The 19,956-nt window shown below is 33.7% G+C and overlaps 2 protein-coding genes and 1 non-coding gene across 3 annotated transcripts; 1 reads left to right on the top strand and 2 right to left on the bottom strand.

Annotated features, from left to right (window-relative positions):
- Positions 1–762: 762 nt before the first annotated feature.
- LOC122314963 (protein POLLENLESS 3-LIKE 2-like) lies at positions 763–3,010 on the bottom strand. The gene is made up of 4 exons (XM_043130618.1): positions 2,717–3,010; positions 2,338–2,550; positions 2,070–2,225; positions 763–1,983 (listed from the first exon to the last, which is right to left on the bottom strand). Exons 1-4 carry the CDS (start codon positions 2,882–2,884, stop codon positions 1,072–1,074), a joined length of 1,449 nt encoding a protein of 482 aa, XP_042986552.1. The 5' UTR covers positions 2,885–3,010; the 3' UTR covers positions 763–1,071.
- Positions 3,011–5,570: 2,560 nt separating this feature from the next.
- On the top strand, positions 5,571–5,644 carry TRNAI-AAU. Its single transcript has one exon. It is a non-coding gene; the product is annotated as a tRNA-Ile (tRNA).
- Positions 5,645–6,046: 402 nt separating this feature from the next.
- LOC122317126 (proteasome subunit alpha type-7) lies at positions 6,047–10,933 on the bottom strand. Its single transcript, XM_043134057.1, has 3 exons — positions 10,653–10,933; positions 9,405–9,819; positions 6,047–6,513 (listed from the first exon to the last, which is right to left on the bottom strand). Exons 1-3 carry the CDS (start codon positions 10,823–10,825, stop codon positions 6,352–6,354), a joined length of 750 nt encoding a protein of 249 aa, XP_042989991.1. The 5' UTR covers positions 10,826–10,933; the 3' UTR covers positions 6,047–6,351.
- Positions 10,934–19,956: the final 9,023 nt, after the last annotated feature.

The following is a 19,956-nucleotide window of genomic DNA, read 5'->3' as shown; positions in this document are numbered from 1 at the left end:
GGACACAGGCCGATTGCCTGTAGAATTTCTCTTCTTGAAATAAGGTCAATATATACAACACTCTCATTTTATCTCATTTTATTTTTATCTTACTAAATAAGATGTGACACATTTATCATCATTATTAGATGATATAAAGAACATGCAATAAAATGATCATTTTTTAAATATGATGTGACATATTATCACTATTACCCCAATAAGAATAATGAGTCTTATTATCACTATTTTACTACTCTTTTATCACTATTTTACTACTCTTTTTTACCACTTGTTTTAATTTTTTAATTTTTTTAAAATTTTTCTTTTACTTAATGAATTAAGCAAGTGACTATCACTAAAATTCTATATTTTTAAAATTTTTTCTTAATGGTTAAGGATGTTAAAAAATACTTAAAAGAAAATGATAAAAAAATAAATACATTACAAGTGGTAAAATAGTGGTAAAAGAGTGAGTGATAAGTGTATCATTATCTATTAAATAATGATCATTTATTATGTATATTCTTTATTATTTAATGTCGATATGAATATGCCACACATCCTTATAACTTAGTAGGATAAAAATAGGATGAGAGAGAGTATGGTGTATATAAACTCTCTTAATAAAGCAACTTTTCAAAAAAGAAGGGAAAAAGCAACTCGAGGAAAATTCCGTCCGGCTATTCATAAAATAACCAATTTCGTCCAAAAGTACTGCCCATTGGATTTGTTAACAAGAGAAATCTATTAGAATCTAAACATATTCTAATAATTCAGAAGTGCAGAAAATGATAAAAATCATGTCATTATTGTGTAAAAAACCCCCCTTTTGTTGAAGAGAGAGGCAACATACATGAATGACTCTAAATAGGTGAATAAACTTCTGCCGAGGGGACCAGCACCAATAATCTACCATGGTACTTACTACTACACTGCTTCTACGTGAAAGAATTGCTGGCATTACTGGGTGGCCCTTCACGGGAACTGAAGTGAAAGGAGAACAAGTGCATCTCCCACCTAAAAAAGAAGCTATGTAAAAAATACTCAAGAAATTACAGTTAGCTGGGAAAATATTAAGACACAACAAAGTCAGGCTCTCGGACTCAACGAGAGTGTAATATCTTGAAAAACCTTAAGCCTCTTCTCAATCTTCCTCTGAAATATAGCTGTATCAGCTGCCTTCCCTACCTCATCTGTGCCCAAAACTGCAGCCATAATCGCATCTTCAAAATCCTTGTTGTCGGGCAAAAACTCTATCAACTTGACATCTGTTTCTTCTGATGAAAGAGATAATAGTCTTGGAGTCCTATTTTCCTGCTTTCCTGATTCCACAAACGGTTTCATGGTCATCCCCATATCATTTATTCTGACCGACTTGGCAGCATTTCCAGACCTTGTTCTCTTAAGGCTCTCAGGAAACTGATTCTCAACCAGGTCTTTCAAAGTCGGCTCCTTTATGATTTTTGATGAAAAAAATGGTGGTGCAGCAACATTTAGAAAATTGGCATTGGGAGGAAGAACTTGTTTGGCACTTCTCTGCTGGGTTAGTACCATCTGGTTTTCTGTTATGTTTGAATTGATATTCTCATCAGGAAACTCATCCTGGGTTGTGATCGAATTTGAAGCAGGCAAGCTAGTGTGATCCTTGCAAGGCTGAGGCTGCCAAATGGATGAAGAACCAAGAAAGGCGTCAAAGAGCCGGCGCTGTTCGACCCGGTCCCCTCCTCCCTTGTTCATCATTTCAGACTCAAGGTCCTTGAGCATCTGCTGTGCTCTTTCATAGGCTTTGAGATGGGAATCTGTGCCTCTCGGACCATCCGCCACCGCTGGTTTCACTAGCCGCAATGTTTCTTTGGCTTCAACGATTCTTCCCTGCTTCATCAAACAGATACCAAGATTGCACATCTTGTTGTTATCCGGAGCAAGCGAAAGCGCCCTCCGATAAGCATCTTCTGCTTCAATGTAGTTGTTTTGCTGCATCAATGCCCATCCCAAGTTCCCCTACAACAAATAATTAACCTCAGTTTCACGTATAATTGAGTCTTGGACAAACTAGGACTTCAACCATTGGGGATTTGGATTCTTACCAATAGCCTAGTGGCTTCTTGTTCCACGGAGACCTGAAATTTCTTTCCTTGAGATCTGGCGGTCTTGGTGCGTTTCCCATTGAAAGCTAGCCCCTGTTGAATCAAGTACAGCTTGTGCTTCAAGAGAGCTATTTGGTCATCCAATCTCCCACATCTCTATAGAAAGAGAGCCATTGAAGAAAAATTGTTAGTATAATCCTAATTAATCACCGAGATCTGAAGCTACCAGAAATACACACACACACACACGTAACATCTTTTGATTTACCTTGTAAAGATCCAAAAGAATATTATCAAGAGACTCTTGTGCCTGATCTGAACACCGATGTCGAAGCGACTTGATGGCTTCTATGGCTTCTTCGGCCCGATTCTGTTGCTTCATCACAATAGCCATATCTTTCAGGGCACTGTCCACTCTATCCCCAGCATTAATAGCTGCCCAAAACAGAGGTATTGCTTTCTCCGGATCCTTCTCCACCAACTGTTCAAATTAGCAAGAAGAAAAAGACCCATCGTCAGAGCACGAACCAAAGCAACAAAACACAATTTTCAACCAATTTGAAGGAAAGAAATAGCCACCAAGCAGAAAAGAAATTCAAGCAAGTGGACAGATTTTCAATTGATTTTAAGAAAACCCAGAAGCTTACCTGAACATTCTTGGCTCTGACATAAGGGCTGTCGCCAAGTGGTACTTTGTGGGTTACGTGGAAGGAATCGGATCTAGTTCTTGAAACCCCGAGAGGCTTGGCTGGTGAGGAAGGAGCCGACTTGGTGGGTCGGAAACCAGGTGGAGCGTTCCACATATCTTGCAACATCTTTGGAGTACGAGGGTTTCAGTTCAACGATCTTCCAGACGAGGAAGATAGAAGTAGAAGTCTCTCCGGAGAGAGAGAGAGAGAGAGAGAGAGAGAGAGATCACTGAGAGAGTGAGGTAATGCTAAGATTTAGGTGGTATTATCAGAAAATTTTCGAAATTTTTGACCGTTGCTCAACGTTATACGAACTAGCCGTTGGGCATTTTTATCGTATCCCTAAGTTAGAGTGTAGTTTTCATACTTACCCAAACCTTTCTATATCTCTATTTATACCCTAAAAGATTGATATTTTCTACTCACTAATGTCCCTAAGATTAGGAACCAGTTGTTTCTCTTTCCCGGAAAAGTAGGTTTTCCTAAACGAATGATATTCTAATATGAAAATGACCATGCTAGGGATCCCGTTAAACTGTTCCGCTGAACTTTTTTTTTTTATTTGAATTTTGTTTTACAGAAAGATTAAAAAAATTATATTTAATTATATTGTAAATTTTATTCATTTTTTTAAAATATTTAAAAGTGTTGAAAAACAAAAAAAAACACTTTTAAATATTTTTTTCAAATCATTTTTTTAACACTTTTAAATATTTTGAAAAAATGAATAAAATTCACAATATAATTAAACAACATTTTCTTAATTTTTTTGTAAAAAAAAATTCAAAAAAAAAAAAGTGAGCAGGACAAATGAACGGGATCTCGCAACTGGATCCTTATCATTTCCCAAATGAAAAATGTTATATACTACATTTGTGAATGAATAGTATTATTTGAAAACTTTTATAGTGATGCATTTGGGTATTAGAAAATTAAAATACACACAAAAGTGTAATGTTGTTCCTTTTTTTTTTTTTTTTTTTAATAGCAGAGAAAATTTACAATCATGATCAGATATATGCAGAGAAATTCCTAGATTACAAGCTAGTTGCTGTGTTTAGAGCTCCACCAATATATAAAATTCTTTAGTAACTAGTATGATCTTAACTACTATTGTAGCTCTCTACAAACAAACCGTTTAAAAGATAACACTCTGCCTAAAACAGAGACTCATACACCATCTTCCAAAAGATGAAAATACTTAACCTCTACGAACAAAACATCCAAAAGATGATCTTTTATTATTATTATTATTTAACTAAAAAAAGGAAACGACAATGAAAATAAAAAGATAGACATAAAAATGATGAATTATAGTCTAAATCTACTTGGTAAACTTTCGAAATCAACCATAAAAGTCATATCTAAATGGATCTAATGGCCAAAGAAGCTGCCGGAAGGGGTAATTCGCCACTATCTTTCCAACGATCGGCCTAGGAAGTGTGTTGCTCGTGCTTCACAAGAGGTGTTGGAAGACTGTAGATCCATCTTTTTAACTTTAAAAAAAAAAAAAAAAAAGGAAGAAAAGAAGAGAAAGAATAGAATGAGAGGGAGAAAAGAATAAGGGATGGAGAGAGAGAGGAGAGAAAGAGAGGGGGTAAGGAAGAGAAAAAGGAAATGAGAAATGAGGAAATGAGATATGAGGAAGTGGATGGCTCATCCTCCGATTTTGAGAATTTAGGGAGTTTTCAATTTATTGTTAATTCTCATTATTTCATTAATTTATTATTATGATATAAAGTGATTATAAAATATATTAAATTTTTTTTATCGGCTAGTCATTTGATAATATATCATGATGATAAAATGATAATTGATTAAAAGAAAATGAATAATATTTTTCACACAAAAAGCTATTGAAAATTTTACTTTTAATTTGTTTCTAAAATCCTAATTATAAAATCAACCCCTAAGTCTTAACTCATTTGCAAAAATCGAAAATGGCATACATGTTTTAAAATGAGGGGTATTTTTATAAAATAAGCTATAAAATTCAAAATACCTCCTTAATTCTCAACTTAGCATGATTTCATTTTTATTTTTAAGAAATTCTTAATTTAGTCCTTCCATTCATTCATCGTTGTACAAAACTTTGGTCCATCTAATGAGTAAGGCCTGTTTTGGATAGTGGGTTCAGTTGAGATGAAAATTTAAAATATTATTTTTTAATATTATTATTATTTTATGACTTAAAAAAGTTAAATTGAGATTTAAAAAAGTTAAATTATTTATTATATTTTGTATTTAAAGTTAGAAAATTTGTAATGATTAGATGAGATGAGTTGAATTGAGTTAGGCGGGATTGGCTAACCAAATTGAGCCTAAATTTCCATATTGCATGACCATATCACATCATTAATCCTATTTATAACTATCTTTAAAAATGAAATAGATATAAACACAAAGATAAGATTATAAGAGTTAGCTCAAGTGATAGAGATCTTGGCCATTGTGGCAAGTTTACCTATTGAATCCATCTTTTTGAATGTAAATAATTTTTAAAGGTCATCGGATAGAAGTATTCCTCGAAATTAATTGAGATTTTGTTTTTAAATATCTGGTGTCAATAATAATAAATTTAATAAAAAAATATTTAGAAAGGGAAAAAAAATAACCTACGGTGGCATAAAATGATTTGACTAACTCGTGAAAATTAATTTCGCAATCATTGATGCTACATTAGTTATTATAGAAATAATAAATAGTGGCATTTTAATAATTATAATGTAGTAAATGATGACAGCCAGAACTGTCACTCGAAAACTGCCCGTTTTAATTGGTTAAAATTTATTTACACAAATATTGAACAACAGGCGTATTAGCTCAGTTGGTTAGAGCGTCGTGCTAATAACGCGAAGGTCGCAGGTTCGAGACCTGCATGGGCCATTTTTCGATTCCTTTTTGGCCCATAACTTTCAACGGTTGGGTATGCGTGGGCTTATTAGATGTTAGTTTTTGGGCAAAACTAAAAAAAAATCAAATTAACCCTTTTTTTTTTTTATACATTTTATTTTTGTTCGAAAAAAATACTTTCCTTCTGTATGTAAAAAGTAAGCTCATCATCTCATTTTTAGAAAGATAAAAAAAAAGATAATATTTTCAAGAATCAAAATTAAGAATCCAAACTTTTAAGCCATTTATGAGTGCCCCAAGTCTTTCTCCTTCTCAGATAAGTTTGGTCTTTAAGCACACGAGTACATGCTAATGCTCTCCAGGAAACCTCTCAGAACACCCACCCATTTACAGGTTCACTTGCATCATCTCCATTTAAAACATGGAAGGAAGAACTGAAGGAAAGATCTTTTACTTGAAATACTTAAATATCTCTTCAATGCAACATATAAAGTGTTCAATTCAATCATTTTAAAACATAATGATCGATAGTCTGAGTTTTGATTTGATCCAATAGGCTGCCTTGCGATTATCACTTCTGATACAATCTGTTTATAATTCGTCTCATCTCCATTTTCAGAATTCAAGTAGCTATATGTTTTTGTTGTTCTAAAGCTCGCGATCCAATACTCCAATAACATCCAAATGGATGACAACAATGATCAGTTTGACCCAAAGAGATGAGAAAAGTGAAAATGAGATCATGTTTCCTTTGGAGGAGCCTTCTTTGCAGCCTCAGCAGCTGCTTTCTCTGCATCAATTTCGGCAACAATTGCATCAATCTCAGCTTCCTCAAGTTGCCGTAGTCCATGCTCCCTAGTCATCACAGCAACTTCTATGTTCTTCCCCCCGCTCTCCACAACCTAAACATAAAACGTAAACAATTAAATATATTATGGTGCCAAAAAACAAGCGGTATTTAACATGAAGCTAACATACTATAATATCAATATATTTGAGCATGGGCTTTAGGTTAAGGTGACAGTTGCTCAGGACATCAAAACTAGAATACCAAGTGCACTATACTAAATATGTGCAGTTTAACTCAAGCATGGATCTGATGATCTGGAATCACGAGATGGGTCGATGTAACTGATTTCTACATCTCTCTTTCTTTCTTTCTTGGAGCTGCCTAATAGCTTAAGAACCATCTCAACTAAATTACATTCTGGCTGGTCATGAAAAGAAAGTTTCCAAATTGATTAAATCCCTCTATGGTTTGAAACAAGCTCCAAAACGATGGCTTGAGAAATTTGATAAAATAGTTTTATCTTATGGTTTTAGATCAAACGATGCTAATAAGTGTGTATATTATAAAGTAGATAATAATACTTGTGTGATTATTTGTTTGTATGTTGATCATATGTTAGTATTTGGAAGCAACCTTCAATGTGTAGAGGAAACTAAAAAGTTTCTTTACTCAATATTTGATATGAAAGATACGGAAGAGGCTGATGTGATCCTCGGTATTAAGATTGTGAGAACAATCAATGGTTTATCCTTGACACAATCTCATTATATTGAGAAAGTGATCAAGAAGTATAGACACGAAGACCAACAGCCAGTCTCGACTCCATATGATCCTAGTCTTAAATTGAGAGAAAATACAGGAAGATGTAGATCCCAACTGAAATATGCCAGTTTAATAGAGAATCTAATGTATTCCATGCACTAAATTTGGAATAAACAATTTCCTGCAGTAACGATTTATTGTGACAGTGAGGCAACCTTGCAAGTAGCTACAAGCAATATGTATAACAATAAATCAAGACATTAGTTTGGGGCACAATTATGTGCGTGAATTACTCAATGATATGTGTTAAATCTATTCAGAATTTGGCGGGTCCCTTACCAAAAGGCCTTGCATGGGATTTGATTTACAAAACATCAAAGGGAGTGGGGTTGAGGTCTATTAAGTAAATTACCTACAATGGCAACCCAACATTGGACTTGAAATATGGGCAAGCTTCAATGGGTATCAACAAGTTGATAAGAGTGATTATATTTTTAAACACAAGAAATTCTTTTAAACCCCAATTCTAAAAGAGATGTATTCTAGCGTTATGGTACTCCTGAAGTTTAAAGGACGAGTAAAACTCTTAATAAGTTCATAGACTAATTAGTCAAGGTCAAATAGGATCACCTTAGATGAACTTGCCTATTTGAGAGTGGAAGTATGGCAGCTTCCTATGGTATTGACACTACCTAGGTCTCTCATGAAACTGGGATATGTGCACATGGCCATAAAAGTGCAAGCTGAGTAAAAACACCTGGAGGATTAGAAAATAAATAAGTGAAATATATTCGACTAGTCTAATAGGGTCATCAGTTCCAGACATGTTCACTGATTACCTTGACATAGTCTTGATATATTTCACTAGGTGAAGGTTCAAGTCCGAAAGACACCTTCATTGAAGCAGTTTATTTTCATCAAAGTGCACAAGATATTTTAAATATATATTATTTGAAATAGTGGGGGAATGTTAAATTTTATTACTTGAAATGAAATATATTTAGGGTATTTCAAATAAATATGCATATTTCCTAATATATATATAATATCTTGTGCATTGATGGAGAATGTCAACTCATTGAAATATATGGAGGATATATTAAACATTTATTATGTAACAGAAAACTAGTCATTTTCTAGCTATTAGTAAAGAAATCGTCGTTACGATCGAGCCTTGGAGTCCATATCTTTATTTTCTGCCTTCGTGATTCCAATTTTTTCATTATCATTTTCTAACAATAATACAAGATATGTTCTAAAATTGTTAGAAAATTATAATGAAAATAATGAAATCAGGAAGACAAAAAATAAAGATCTAGGCTCCAAGGCTCGATTGTAAGGACGATTCATTTAGAACATATTTTGTCTCCTTTCAACATGCTATAGAGTATTGACAAAATTGTTCTTAGGATACAGTGAAGCCCTCTATTTTCTTGTTGTTCTACAGTAATACTTTTATAAAACAACTCAAAAACACATTTTTTAGAAGAGAAATAATATTTGTAGTCATAAAATGCCCAAGAGCCACACACTCCTTTTTAAAAAAAGTAAGTAATTATGAGATCCACATATAAAAATTAATTTTTTAATGGTAGACCCCACTCTTTTTCAAAAGGAGTATGCGACGCTTGAACTCATGATTGTATCTAGCATTACTCTTTTGAGAATTACAAAATGGAGAGATATCTTTTACAAGGAAAACTCTCGTTTGTTCTTAACTTTTCTGCAATTTGAACAGATCAACTATCTTATAACCTACTTATGATACATTCCAACAGCTAGAAAACGGCTAGTTTTTTAGTTACATAACAAATGTTGTCTAACAGCTAGAAAATGACTAGTTTTTTGTTACATAACAAATGCTATCTAACATTTCCTTCTTCATATATTCAATGAGTTGACATTCTCAATCAATGCAAAATACTATATATAAAAGTAAATAAGAATATTTATTTGAAATATCCAAAAATTATTTTATTTCAAATAATAAAAATTCTAACAGTCCGGCCTTAAAAGTTTATAGAATGGAGGTACTCTGGGAGTAAGAAACATAACTGCTGGGATCTTTGACATGCAGAATACCAAATAATAATGTCAGTTGGATGATTAGAAGAAGTGTGCAAATATAGTACGTTAATGCAAATAACACCACATAACATTAAAAAGAGAGGCCAATCTGTGACAGCAAAGATGTAATGAAGTATGAATTCATTATCTATGAAATAAGCTGAGATAATTTACCTCAAGCAATGCACGGATTGCAAGCTTCACTGTTTCTTGCCCAGAAGTTTCTTTATAGTTTTTCTCCAGAAACTCCCTTATCGAATTAGAGTTTCTCCCAGTTGCATTAGCCTTCCAAGCTGAAAATGTCCCAGAAGGATCTGTCTGATACAATGACGGTGCACCAGAATAGGGATCAAAACCAATGATCAGAGTTGAAAGGCCAAATGGTCTCACACCCCCACTTTGTGTGTACTTTTGCTGAAGACCTGCAATGTAACGAGTAATGTACTCAACAGTCACTGGATCCTCGACTGTAAGCCTATGACTTTGACATTCAATCCGTGCCCTGTTTACGAGAACACGAGCATCAGCCTTGAGTCCAGCACAGGCTAGTGCAATGTGATCATCCAAGTTTACAATCTTCCTAACCGATCTGCAAAGCAGAAGGAGCAGAGTCAGACTTCTAAACCCAGAAAGTGTTATACAACATGTAACAAATGATAAGAAAAAAATAATAACCTTCATAATGGCCAAGAAAGCATTCTTAAAGTACTCGAGAATAATTGTTCGGTGCTGCTATTCAAATCAACAAATATAATGAACATGGCTGCGTAATCCAAAAAAATAGAAGGTAATTCTATTGGTATCTTTTTTAACTCATAGGAGAAACTTGAGAGCCTAAAATCAGTCCCATCTTTTGAAATGAAGTAAAAAATTCCATCGTTTCGTTTTGGTCATTCTAATCTAAAGGCGATCCCCAGTTGTGATTACCAACATTTTCAAGATATGGGCAGTCCAAGATTTCGAAAAATAATGATTTTTTTTTTGCTAAGGTTTGGCGACCGCTAGTTGAGTTATATATCACCAATATGTTTTTTTTTTTAATCGGTTATATCGCCAATATGTTACTGATAACTTGTTTGTTTGAAGCATTACGTAAATCATCAAATTTCTATACGTAGCTTTTTAGTTATGAACAAAAAGTTGTCTGAGAAATTATAGAGCACATAAAACACTGGGGCATATAAGAAATTCCAGATCGACCGTTTCTGTAAAGTTAATCGGAAATATCAATTTCCCAAAAAAGAGAGTGAATAGTTATTATGAATTCCTGTGTACCAACAGTAAATCACAGTGATTGGGAAAACCCTAACCGTAACCACAACCTTAGCCCCGCCTACTAGCTCGGTAAGAGATATCAAAAGGTAATCTCAGCCGTTATGATTCTCATAGAAAGTAAAAACGGCGAGAGAGAGAGAGAGAGACCTGGAGTCTTGGAGTTTGGCGGTGGACTTCTTCTCGACGCCGAGGACGATGGTGTCGGTGCCACGGACACCTACGGCGGCGTTGCCCTTGCGCACGGCTTCTAGGGCGTATTCGACCTGAAACAGATGGCCATCTGGTGAGAATACTGTGATTGCCCTGTCGTACCTCGCCATCTTCCTCTTTCTTTCTGTTTCTGTTTCTCCTTTTTCTTTCTACTTATTCTACTACTTCTTGAGCCGCAAGGTACCGAGAGGTCCGAGACGACTCCCTCTCTCCCTCTTAAATTGTGATCTGCTGTATACGAGGCCCTGCTACTTCGTGTGTTCGCGCATCATAGAAGTTTGGGCAATGCTAGGTATCCCGCTGGCGGAATCCCATTCAGTTGTCCCGCTGCAATTTTTTTTTTTTTTGAAAATTTTTTTATAAAATTATTAAAAAAATTATATTTAATTATATTGTAAATTTTATTTATTTTTTTAAAATATTTAAAAGTGTTAAAAAATGATTTGAAAAATATAAAAATAAAAACACTTTTTAATATTTTTTTCAAATCATTTTTTGAATACTTTTAAATATTTTAAAAAAATGAATAAAATTCACAATATAATAAAATATAATTTTCTTAATCTTTCTGTAAAAAAAATTCAAAAAAAAAAAAATAAGTGCAGCGGGACAAGTGAACGGGATCCCTAGAATTTTCCTAAAAGTTTTCCTTGATAATTTCGATAATGTTATATAACTAATAGATAAATAATATTATAAGAGAAAAATTATAAAGTGTTGTTATTCAATTTAGAAAACTTAATACTCGTGCGACAAATGATGCTCGTATATAAGGGGACTAAGTTGGTTTATGGGCATTTGTTTTATCGTTTAAGGTAATGGCTTATGGCGGTCATACGTAAGTCGATTTACAATACTCTCTATTGGATGATTATTCATTAATAATATGTTTAGTTAAAATCTTATTAAGTAAAAATTTAATGGAAAAAAAATCAATGGTGAAGGAAAAAGAATACAGTATTCAAGTATACTGCTAAGTGTTTTAAGATTTCCTCATTAAAACCTTACAAAGAAAAATTCAATAGGACAAAACTTTAGAGGAAAAAGAGTACAATGAGCATAAATTTTCAAGATATTTACTCTCCTTGAAAAGTGCATGATGGTAGGTTTTTAAATTTTCACATTCCAATATTCTGCACAATCATATTAAATGTTACAATTGGTAATACCTTAGTGAATAAATCTACAAGATTATCACTTGACCATATCTGCTTGATATCAATTTCACATGTCTCCTGAAGTTCATAGATACAAAAGAATTTAGGTGAAATATATTTAGTTCTGTTACATTTGATATATCATCATCTTATTTGAGTGATACAAGCAGTATTATATTCGTATAAAATTGTTAAGCTATCATTGATCACAGGAAGACGACATTTTTCTTAAATATGTTGAATCACTAATCTTAGCCAAATACATTATCGATTTTTCACATAAATTGCAATGATCTTTGAGTGATTTGAAGAGGTGGCAGATAGTGTTTGCTTGACAGATCTCCATAATATAGCATAATTTTCATAAGTAAAATACATATCCAGTTTGAGATCTACCTCTACGTGGATCTGAAAGATAACCTGCATTTGCATATCCAACCAACTGTAGACTTGATCCATGTTGATAAAATAATCACATATCAACCATACCTCGGTGGTAATGAATGACATGTTTAATACCATTCCAATGTTTTTGAGTTGGTGTGAAACTATATCTTGCAAGTAGATTGACTGAAAATGCAATATCAGGCTGAGTGCAATTTACAAGATACACCAAAGCTCAAATTGTACTAAGATAAGGTACTTCAAGACCAAGAATTTCTTTATCGTCTTCACAAGGACGAAATGGATCTTTCTATATATCAAATGATTGAACAACCATTGGAGTACTCAGGGAATGAGTTTTATCCATATAAAAGTGCATCAAGACTTTTTCTGTATACGTTGACTAATGAATGAGAAGTCCATTTTGCAAATGCTCCAGCTGCAGGTTGAGACAAAATTTCTTTTTGCCAAAATCTTTCATTAAATGCATTTTTTAAATATGTAGCAGTTCTCATAATTTCTTCAGGAGTTTCAACATGATTTAAATCATCGACATAAACTGCAATAATGGCAAATCCGAATTCTGATTTCTTAATAAAAACACATGGGCATATTGGATTATTTTTAAATCTTTCTTTTAATAGATATTCGCTAAGGTGATTACCACATGCGTTCGGATTGCTTTAACCCATATAAAGATCTTTAAACCTTGATAGAGAACATATTTTTAGATGTACTTAAACTAAACGCTTCAAACATTTTATATCATTCAGGGATTTTCATATATATTTCATGATCCAATAATCCATATAAATATGCAGTGACTATATCCATCAACTGCATATCTAATCCTTTTGTAACTACCAAACTAATAAAAAATCAAAATATGATTGCATCTATAACAAGAAAATATGTTTCCTCATAATCAATCTCGGTTTTATGCAGGAAACCTTGTGTGACCAGTCGTGCTTTGTATCGCATAATTTCGGTTTTCTCATTATGTTTTCGTATAAGTACCCACTTATATCCAACAGGCATTATATCATTTGGTGTTTGTACAATAAGTCCAAAGACCTCTGGCTTAGCCAGCGAGTTTAATTCAGTTTCAATAGCTCATGTCCATTTTAGCCAATCATTTCTACGTCGACATTCTTCGACAGTTCTTGGCTTGCTTTCTTTATTACTTCTGGTAATGTCAAGGGCCATTTTATATGAAAATATGTTGTTGACAATAATTTTATTTCTATTAAGAATTTCTCTATTAATCATGTAATGTATCAAGAATTTCTCTAAATCATGTAATGTAATGTTGTTGACAGTAATTTCTTTTCGTGTTTCAGGTATCGACTTCTCGTTACCCAATGTTAGAAAAATAGATTCGTCAAAATGATAATCCTCAAAATATGTTTTAAACATATTCCATGTAAGAGGCTCAATGTCTAATAATAAATGGAGAATCAAACCTAACATATATCCCTAATTTACGTTGATGACCCATCTTTCTATGTTGTGGAGGTGTAATTGAAACATATACAATATATTCAAAAATATGAAAATGAGAAATATTTTGTTATTGACCAAATACAAGCTGTAATGGATAATACTTGTGATATGCTGATGGTCTAACCCGAATCAAGGATGCTGCATGAAGTATAGCATGCCCCCTGCAAAAATATGTAGTTTTGATTTCATAAGTAAAGATCTAGCAATTAACTGAAACCTTTTGATGAATGATTCAACTAAACCATTTTGAATGTGTGTGTGAGCAACTAGATATTTAATATCTATTCCTATTGACATGCAATAGTTATCAAAAGTTTGAGATGTAAATTCACATAATTATCCAATCGAATAGTTTTAATTGGATAGTTAGAAAATTGTGCTCGTAGTCTAATTATTTGGACAAGAAATCTAGCAAACGCAATATTTCTAGTGGAAAGTAGATAAAAATGTGACCATTGACTTGATGCATCAATTAAAACCCTAAAGTATTTAAATGGTCTACTTGATGGTTGAATAGACCCACATATATCCCCATGAATCATTTGTAAAAATGATGGAGATTCAATAACCTTTGAGGGAGATGGTTTGATAATCAATTTATCTTGAGAACAAGCAGAGCACGGATATTCATTGGGTAAGATAATCTTCTGATTCTTTAGGGGATGCCCATAAGAATTATCAATGATTCCCCTCATCATTATTGATCCTGGATGTCCAAGGCAATCATGCCAAGTCATAAATACTTTGGGGTCAATGTACTTTTAGTATATTATCACATGTGATTCAATTGTTCTCATTTCTGTATAATATGATCCAGAAAAGAGAACAGACCGTTTTTCTAATACGAGCTTCTGGCTCGAAATTATTTTAGTAATGAGAAGATGCTCTTTACTGCATTAGTTGGTGGTTTCAATATGACAACCATTACGACATATATCCTTAAAATTCAATAAATTTCTTCTAGATCATAAAGAAAATAGAGCAACATCATACAAAATTTGGTGCTATTAGACAACATGATATAAGCTCTTCTAGAACCTTCAATTAGATTCGATGAACCTGATATTGTATGAATGTAGGCTCTGCTCAGTGTTAAATTTTGAAAATGTTTTTTATTCTTAAGAATTGTGTGAGTTGTAGCACTATCAGCCAAACATACATCTCTATCATTCATCTTAGAGATAAAAGGTTCATTAGTAAGACTCATTACTACAAAACTCACATTACTTCAAAACATGGAAAAATATTAAAAAGCTTTACTATAAGATAAAGAAAATACATTAATTGAAATGAATACTTACATCACCAATCAAATGATCAACTCTACCACTAGGATCGTAAAAGAAATCAGAAACATCAAGGTGGGTAATAGTTTCTCCAACTATAGAAGCTAAAGCATATAATGGTTCAATAAAATTTGTTTCAAAAAAATTTTTTTTCTCTTTTATAGAAGCTTGGTATAAGTCAACCAAGTGTTTAGCCGTAAAACATGTACAAGTCCAATGTCCAGTTATACCACATCTATGGCATACATCTTCATCTTTCATTGAAAATTTGTTCTAAAAGCCTTTACCCTTCTCTAAGTTGAGCCACTTCTGGTGATACGGTGTATTTATATTATTATCCATTTTAGTGTGGTCGCTTCTGGGACCCTCACTTCTACAGTTTTTCCTACCAAGTCCATGTTTTTAGTTTCTTTGAAAAGATTTACCATTCACTTCTGGAAATGGTGTAAATCCAGTACCATTCATTTTAGGAAATGATATGGAACCAGTAGGACGTGATTAATGATTTATTAACAAAAACTCATTATTTTGCTCAGCCACTATAAGACAATATATAAGTTTAGAATATTTTTTGAACTTTCGCTCTCAATAATGCTGCTACAGGAGCACTTTCGAGGCATGAAAAGTAGTGTATGTCTTCTCTAACATGTCATCAATAGTGACTTCCTCACCACATAATTTTAATATTGAGCTGATTTTAAAGTGTACAGAGTTATACTCACTAACACTCTTGAAGTCTTGCAACCTCAGGTGCAACTAGTCATGACGAGCTTTTAAGAGGATTATAGTTTTCTAGTGCTCATATCTCTACTTTAAATCATTCCACAAAGCAAGGGGATCTTTCACATTGAGATACTCAGTTTTTAATTTTTAAGAAAGATGGTGGCAAAGGAAAATCATTGCCTTAGTGCGGTCCTACTGGGACACGTGATTTCCTTCTTTGATTGTATCACCTAGGTTCATCGCAACCAAATAGATCTTAGCATCAATGATCCAAGATAAATAATTTTTTTCCATAAATATCAAGAGCAATGAATTCCAATTTTGTAAAATTTGATATTTTCTACATACATGAATCGGGAAAATAAGTATATTTATCTTATAAATAAGAAATACATTAACAAAATCATGAGAATAAACACAGAATTTTATCAAGTAATAATAAGTGATATAACATTTCATATTCATCTTGGAGACTACAAATAATATATTCAAAAAACTTACTTGAAGTAGAAGACCACTAAATTCAAAACCAACAGAATTTCGTGCTGATAACGTGTTATATAACTAAAAGAGAAATGATATTTCAAGAAAAGAACTTTAAAGTGTTGTTATTCAACTCCAAAAACTTGATACTCGTACAACATATGCTGCTCAAATATATAGGTGAACTAAGTCGGTTTATGGGCATTTGTTTTATGGTTTAAGGTGGTGGCTTATGGTGGTCATACATAAGTCAGTTTACAACAGATAATATCACTAATTAAAAAAATTCTACTCATCATTCTTATATAATAATATGATATACATAATTTTTTATTTTTTGGTTTTTTCTCTTTACAAGTATATGGTATATGGTGTATAAATGATAAATAAAATAATTCAATTAGTTTAGCAGGAATAAAATAAAAATAAGGCCACATTTGGATTCGGAAAGCATTTAATGTTATCTTATCTCATCATTACAATTTTCTCAAATTCTCACATTAATAAATAATTTATCTTTTTTAAATTACAATTCAACTTTTTCAAATTCTAAAATAATAATAAAAATATTAAAAAATAATATTCTAACAATATTTTATTCAACTTTCATCTAAAACCATCTCATCTATCTCTAAATCCAAACCAGCCCTAAGTGCACTGTGTGAAATGATGAGTGGCAAAGCTCCACAATTATTGTTGTCTTCTTTCTTTCATCTTATTTAATTGATTTAATAAATTAAACCAACTATTCGTAAATATTAATATTACTTAAGTTAAATTTATATAAATTTAATTTGTGAACAAAATTCATACTGTTGGACTTGTTTCGTTTGAGTTTGTTTTAAAATTTGTAATATATGTATTACATATATATATTATTTATGTTTAAGTCATTCTACTCATCATCCTTACTGTTAACGACGTGTTTTGTACACCTTAGGATCGGGTTCTCAGCGGTTCAGGTCTTCTACTGATAGGGCCTGCAGCAACAAAGAAAAGATCGGGGAGAGTGGCCCTGGGGTGGCCCGGCTAACCTCTTATGCCTAAGTCAATAATGGCTTACTAAGGAGAAAGGGAAGAGAGTGAATGCAGGATTTTAGCGGGGAGATTTGATTAGAGTGAAAGCTGATCCTTTTACCTGAAGGTCGATGACCTTATATACTAAGCCCTAAGGGTCAGATGGCCATACCTTGTGGCCTAGAGGGAAGGGAAGTCCTTTCGAAACTCCCTTCACCATACTGCCTTTAATGCGGCATAGCCCTTTGGGATTAGTCATTAATGCAGCGTGGTTGTTTGGTGAAAACATTTAATGTGGCATGATCTTCTGGTGCTATTTTTAGTCTAGTCCCTTTCTGTTGGCATGCTTCCTTCTTCTTCCTCTTGCCTGGCTTCCCACGCTTCTCCTGTAACGTCTCATCTTGGCCTAGATAGTTATACCTAATTTACCATGGGCTACGAGTTCTTTCCAAGCCGTTGGGAGGCTCCTGTGGGTTTGAGCCAGGCCATTTCAGGTTATACAAAATGTGGAGAATATGCCTGATGTTGGGCTTGGGTTGGCCCCAGTGGGCCTCAGGCCCCTGACGAAAATACCCCCAATAGTTACCCCACAAATTCTCATAGGTTTGGATCAATGGAAATTTCTTTTGCCCCTATTTGCCAACTATTCCTTTCACCACCAAGTGAAAATGCTAGAAGGTCGGTGATTCCATGTGCCTGATTTTGGTTCCTCCCTTGTTGTTCCTGACCGGTGCAAAACTGCAAGTGCACAGTATCGTAGTTTTATAGTAAAATAATAAGTAGAGTATCGTCCTCAGGGATTGGTACCTTACTCTTGCCAAATACCAAAATTATGCTAATCTCAATTTTATCTAGAGGAATCGCTAAGGTTTTTGTAGTTGCAAATAAACTTAGATCAACTCAAAGAGGAATAAGCAAAGAAAATAAAACTGACTTTCAAAGATCAAATTCAATGGGGAAGAAACCTTCTAGGAAATCGATTTCACCATAATTCTTCACTATGCTTTTCTCATCCAGCTAATTTAACTTAAACCTCTTTTGTCTATTAGCAAATCTCTAATTCATCCAAAAGCCTATTTCGATAGTCAATTGGAAGTGATTCTAGTTTATCAATTCACACAAGAGTATGCAAATTAAATAATCAAGAACGCAATAAGACCAATGATTTAATTACTACACAGGTTCATACAAGTCTTTCGATCTCTATACTTACCTATGCTGAAATATCCAAGATCTACCCTATGATTCCCTCTTTCGATAGCAAATCACAAGATTAATAATCATCTAATCAATGGCCAGTTAATTAGAAGCATTAAACTCAGAATAAATCAGATAAACAAAGAGAGAATTGCATTAAATTAGCATGGACAAACAAGCATAGTTCGGAATTAGGTTACATCGTTTTCCTAGAAAGAAGAAAATTTAGCTCATACTAGAATTGGAATTCAACATAAACGAATTCACCATAATTGTTCTGAGAAGATGGGAAGAAGAAAATAAACACTGAAAAATCCTCCTTGCAGCCTCAACTGGTCGTCAAAAGCTCAAGAGAACGATTCAACGCCTTTCTCCCGTCCGTGCTCGTGTATGAATCCAATGTACGTGCAATAAATTGGAATTCCGTCTTCAAAACAAATGATTTGAATCCCTCTAGCTATGTTTTTCTCTCCCAAAGAGTGTTCTCCAGTCAAAAACCGCGGCTCTAGAGTGAAGAATGGCCTTTTATATGGTCCCACGGCGGAAAACCTAAAATCTGTCAAAATACGATGTTCGCTCGAGCGGGGTGTCGAGCGCGCGTCGAGCGTTCGACTCTGCCTGATTTCGCTCGAGCGTCCTACCGAGCGCACATCGAGCGTTCGACTCTGCCTGATTTCGCTCGAGCGGCCAATGTCTCCGCTCGAGCGATCTTCGTTTTTCAGCAACCTGCTCGAGCTCCCTGTCGAGCGGCAGTCGAGCGTTTGAATCTGCCTGAATTCGCTCGAGCGGCCAAAAGCCTCCGCTCGAGCGAACTTGTAAAATCTGCAATATGAAATTTTGCAAGCCATCAAATACCCCCAAACTTACAACTTTGTTTGTCCTCAAACAAAAAGAAAAACAAATGATAGTTTAGGCAATATCAACTCGACCCCAAAGAGAAGTATCATCATTCACCAAGCTTTTATGAATTTAGATTTCACCTCTAGTATCTTACTCTTTTAACATCAAAGATAGCAAGAAAATCAATCAAAAATTTTGCAATTTGTCAAGCAAGAGTTAGGCGTTTACTTCAACCTAAAGCTAAGACCTTGAGTGTGTGTGTGATATAGTCAATTTAACCTCAAACCACCTGCAAACTCAGATAAAAGTAGAACAACCAAAATCAGAAGAATTCTCTTAAAACTTAACCCCATAAGTCCAATTTTCAGAAATCCTCTCCACTAATGTAGTCAACACCAAAATCAAAGATCAAAAGGTCTTTATTAAGGTTGTAATGATAGGCCACAGGGTGAGGGTTAAGAAAGAACTGGATATGAGAAATTAAATCAAACTGGGAAAATACTTAGTGAAAAGAACATTAAAAGAGAAACTCACATGATTCAAATCATAGCTCTTTCTTGGCAATATGCTCATACTTGTGGCATTATTATTGCTGTAATCACTGATGTAATACCAACACTTCCCTTAACAAAATTTGAGGTAATTCACTTT

Source organism: Carya illinoinensis, chromosome 7 (genome assembly GCF_018687715.1).
Source record: "Carya illinoinensis cultivar Pawnee chromosome 7, C.illinoinensisPawnee_v1, whole genome shotgun sequence".
In the NCBI taxonomy this organism is placed as follows: Eukaryota; Viridiplantae; Streptophyta; class Magnoliopsida; order Fagales; family Juglandaceae; genus Carya; species Carya illinoinensis.
This window is presented reverse-complemented; position numbering and strand designations above follow the sequence as displayed.

Excerpts from the sequence above, each read along its gene's own strand:
- LOC122314963 (XM_043130618.1), bottom strand. The coding sequence starts at position 2,884 with ATGTTGCAAGATATGTGGAACGCTCCACCTGGTTTCCGACCCACCAAG. Across the intron at positions 2,551-2,716 it reads TCAGAGCCAAGAATGTTCAG|TTGGTGGAGAAGGATCCGGA; the intron begins GTAAGCTTCTGG and ends TAATTTGAACAG. Across the intron at positions 2,226-2,337 it reads TTCTTTTGGATCTTTACAAG|AGATGTGGGAGATTGGATGA; the intron begins GTAAATCAAAAG and ends CTCTTTCTATAG.
- LOC122317126 (XM_043134057.1), bottom strand. The coding sequence starts at position 10,825 with ATGGCGAGGTACGACAGGGCAATCACAGTATTCTCACCAGATGGCCAT. Across the intron at positions 9,820-10,652 it reads GCCAAACTCCAAGACTCCAG|ATCGGTTAGGAAGATTGTAA; the intron begins GTCTCTCTCTCT and ends TCTGCTTTGCAG. Across the intron at positions 6,514-9,404 it reads CAATCCGTGCATTGCTTGAG|GTTGTGGAGAGCGGGGGGAA; the intron begins GTAAATTATCTC and ends TTTTATGTTTAG.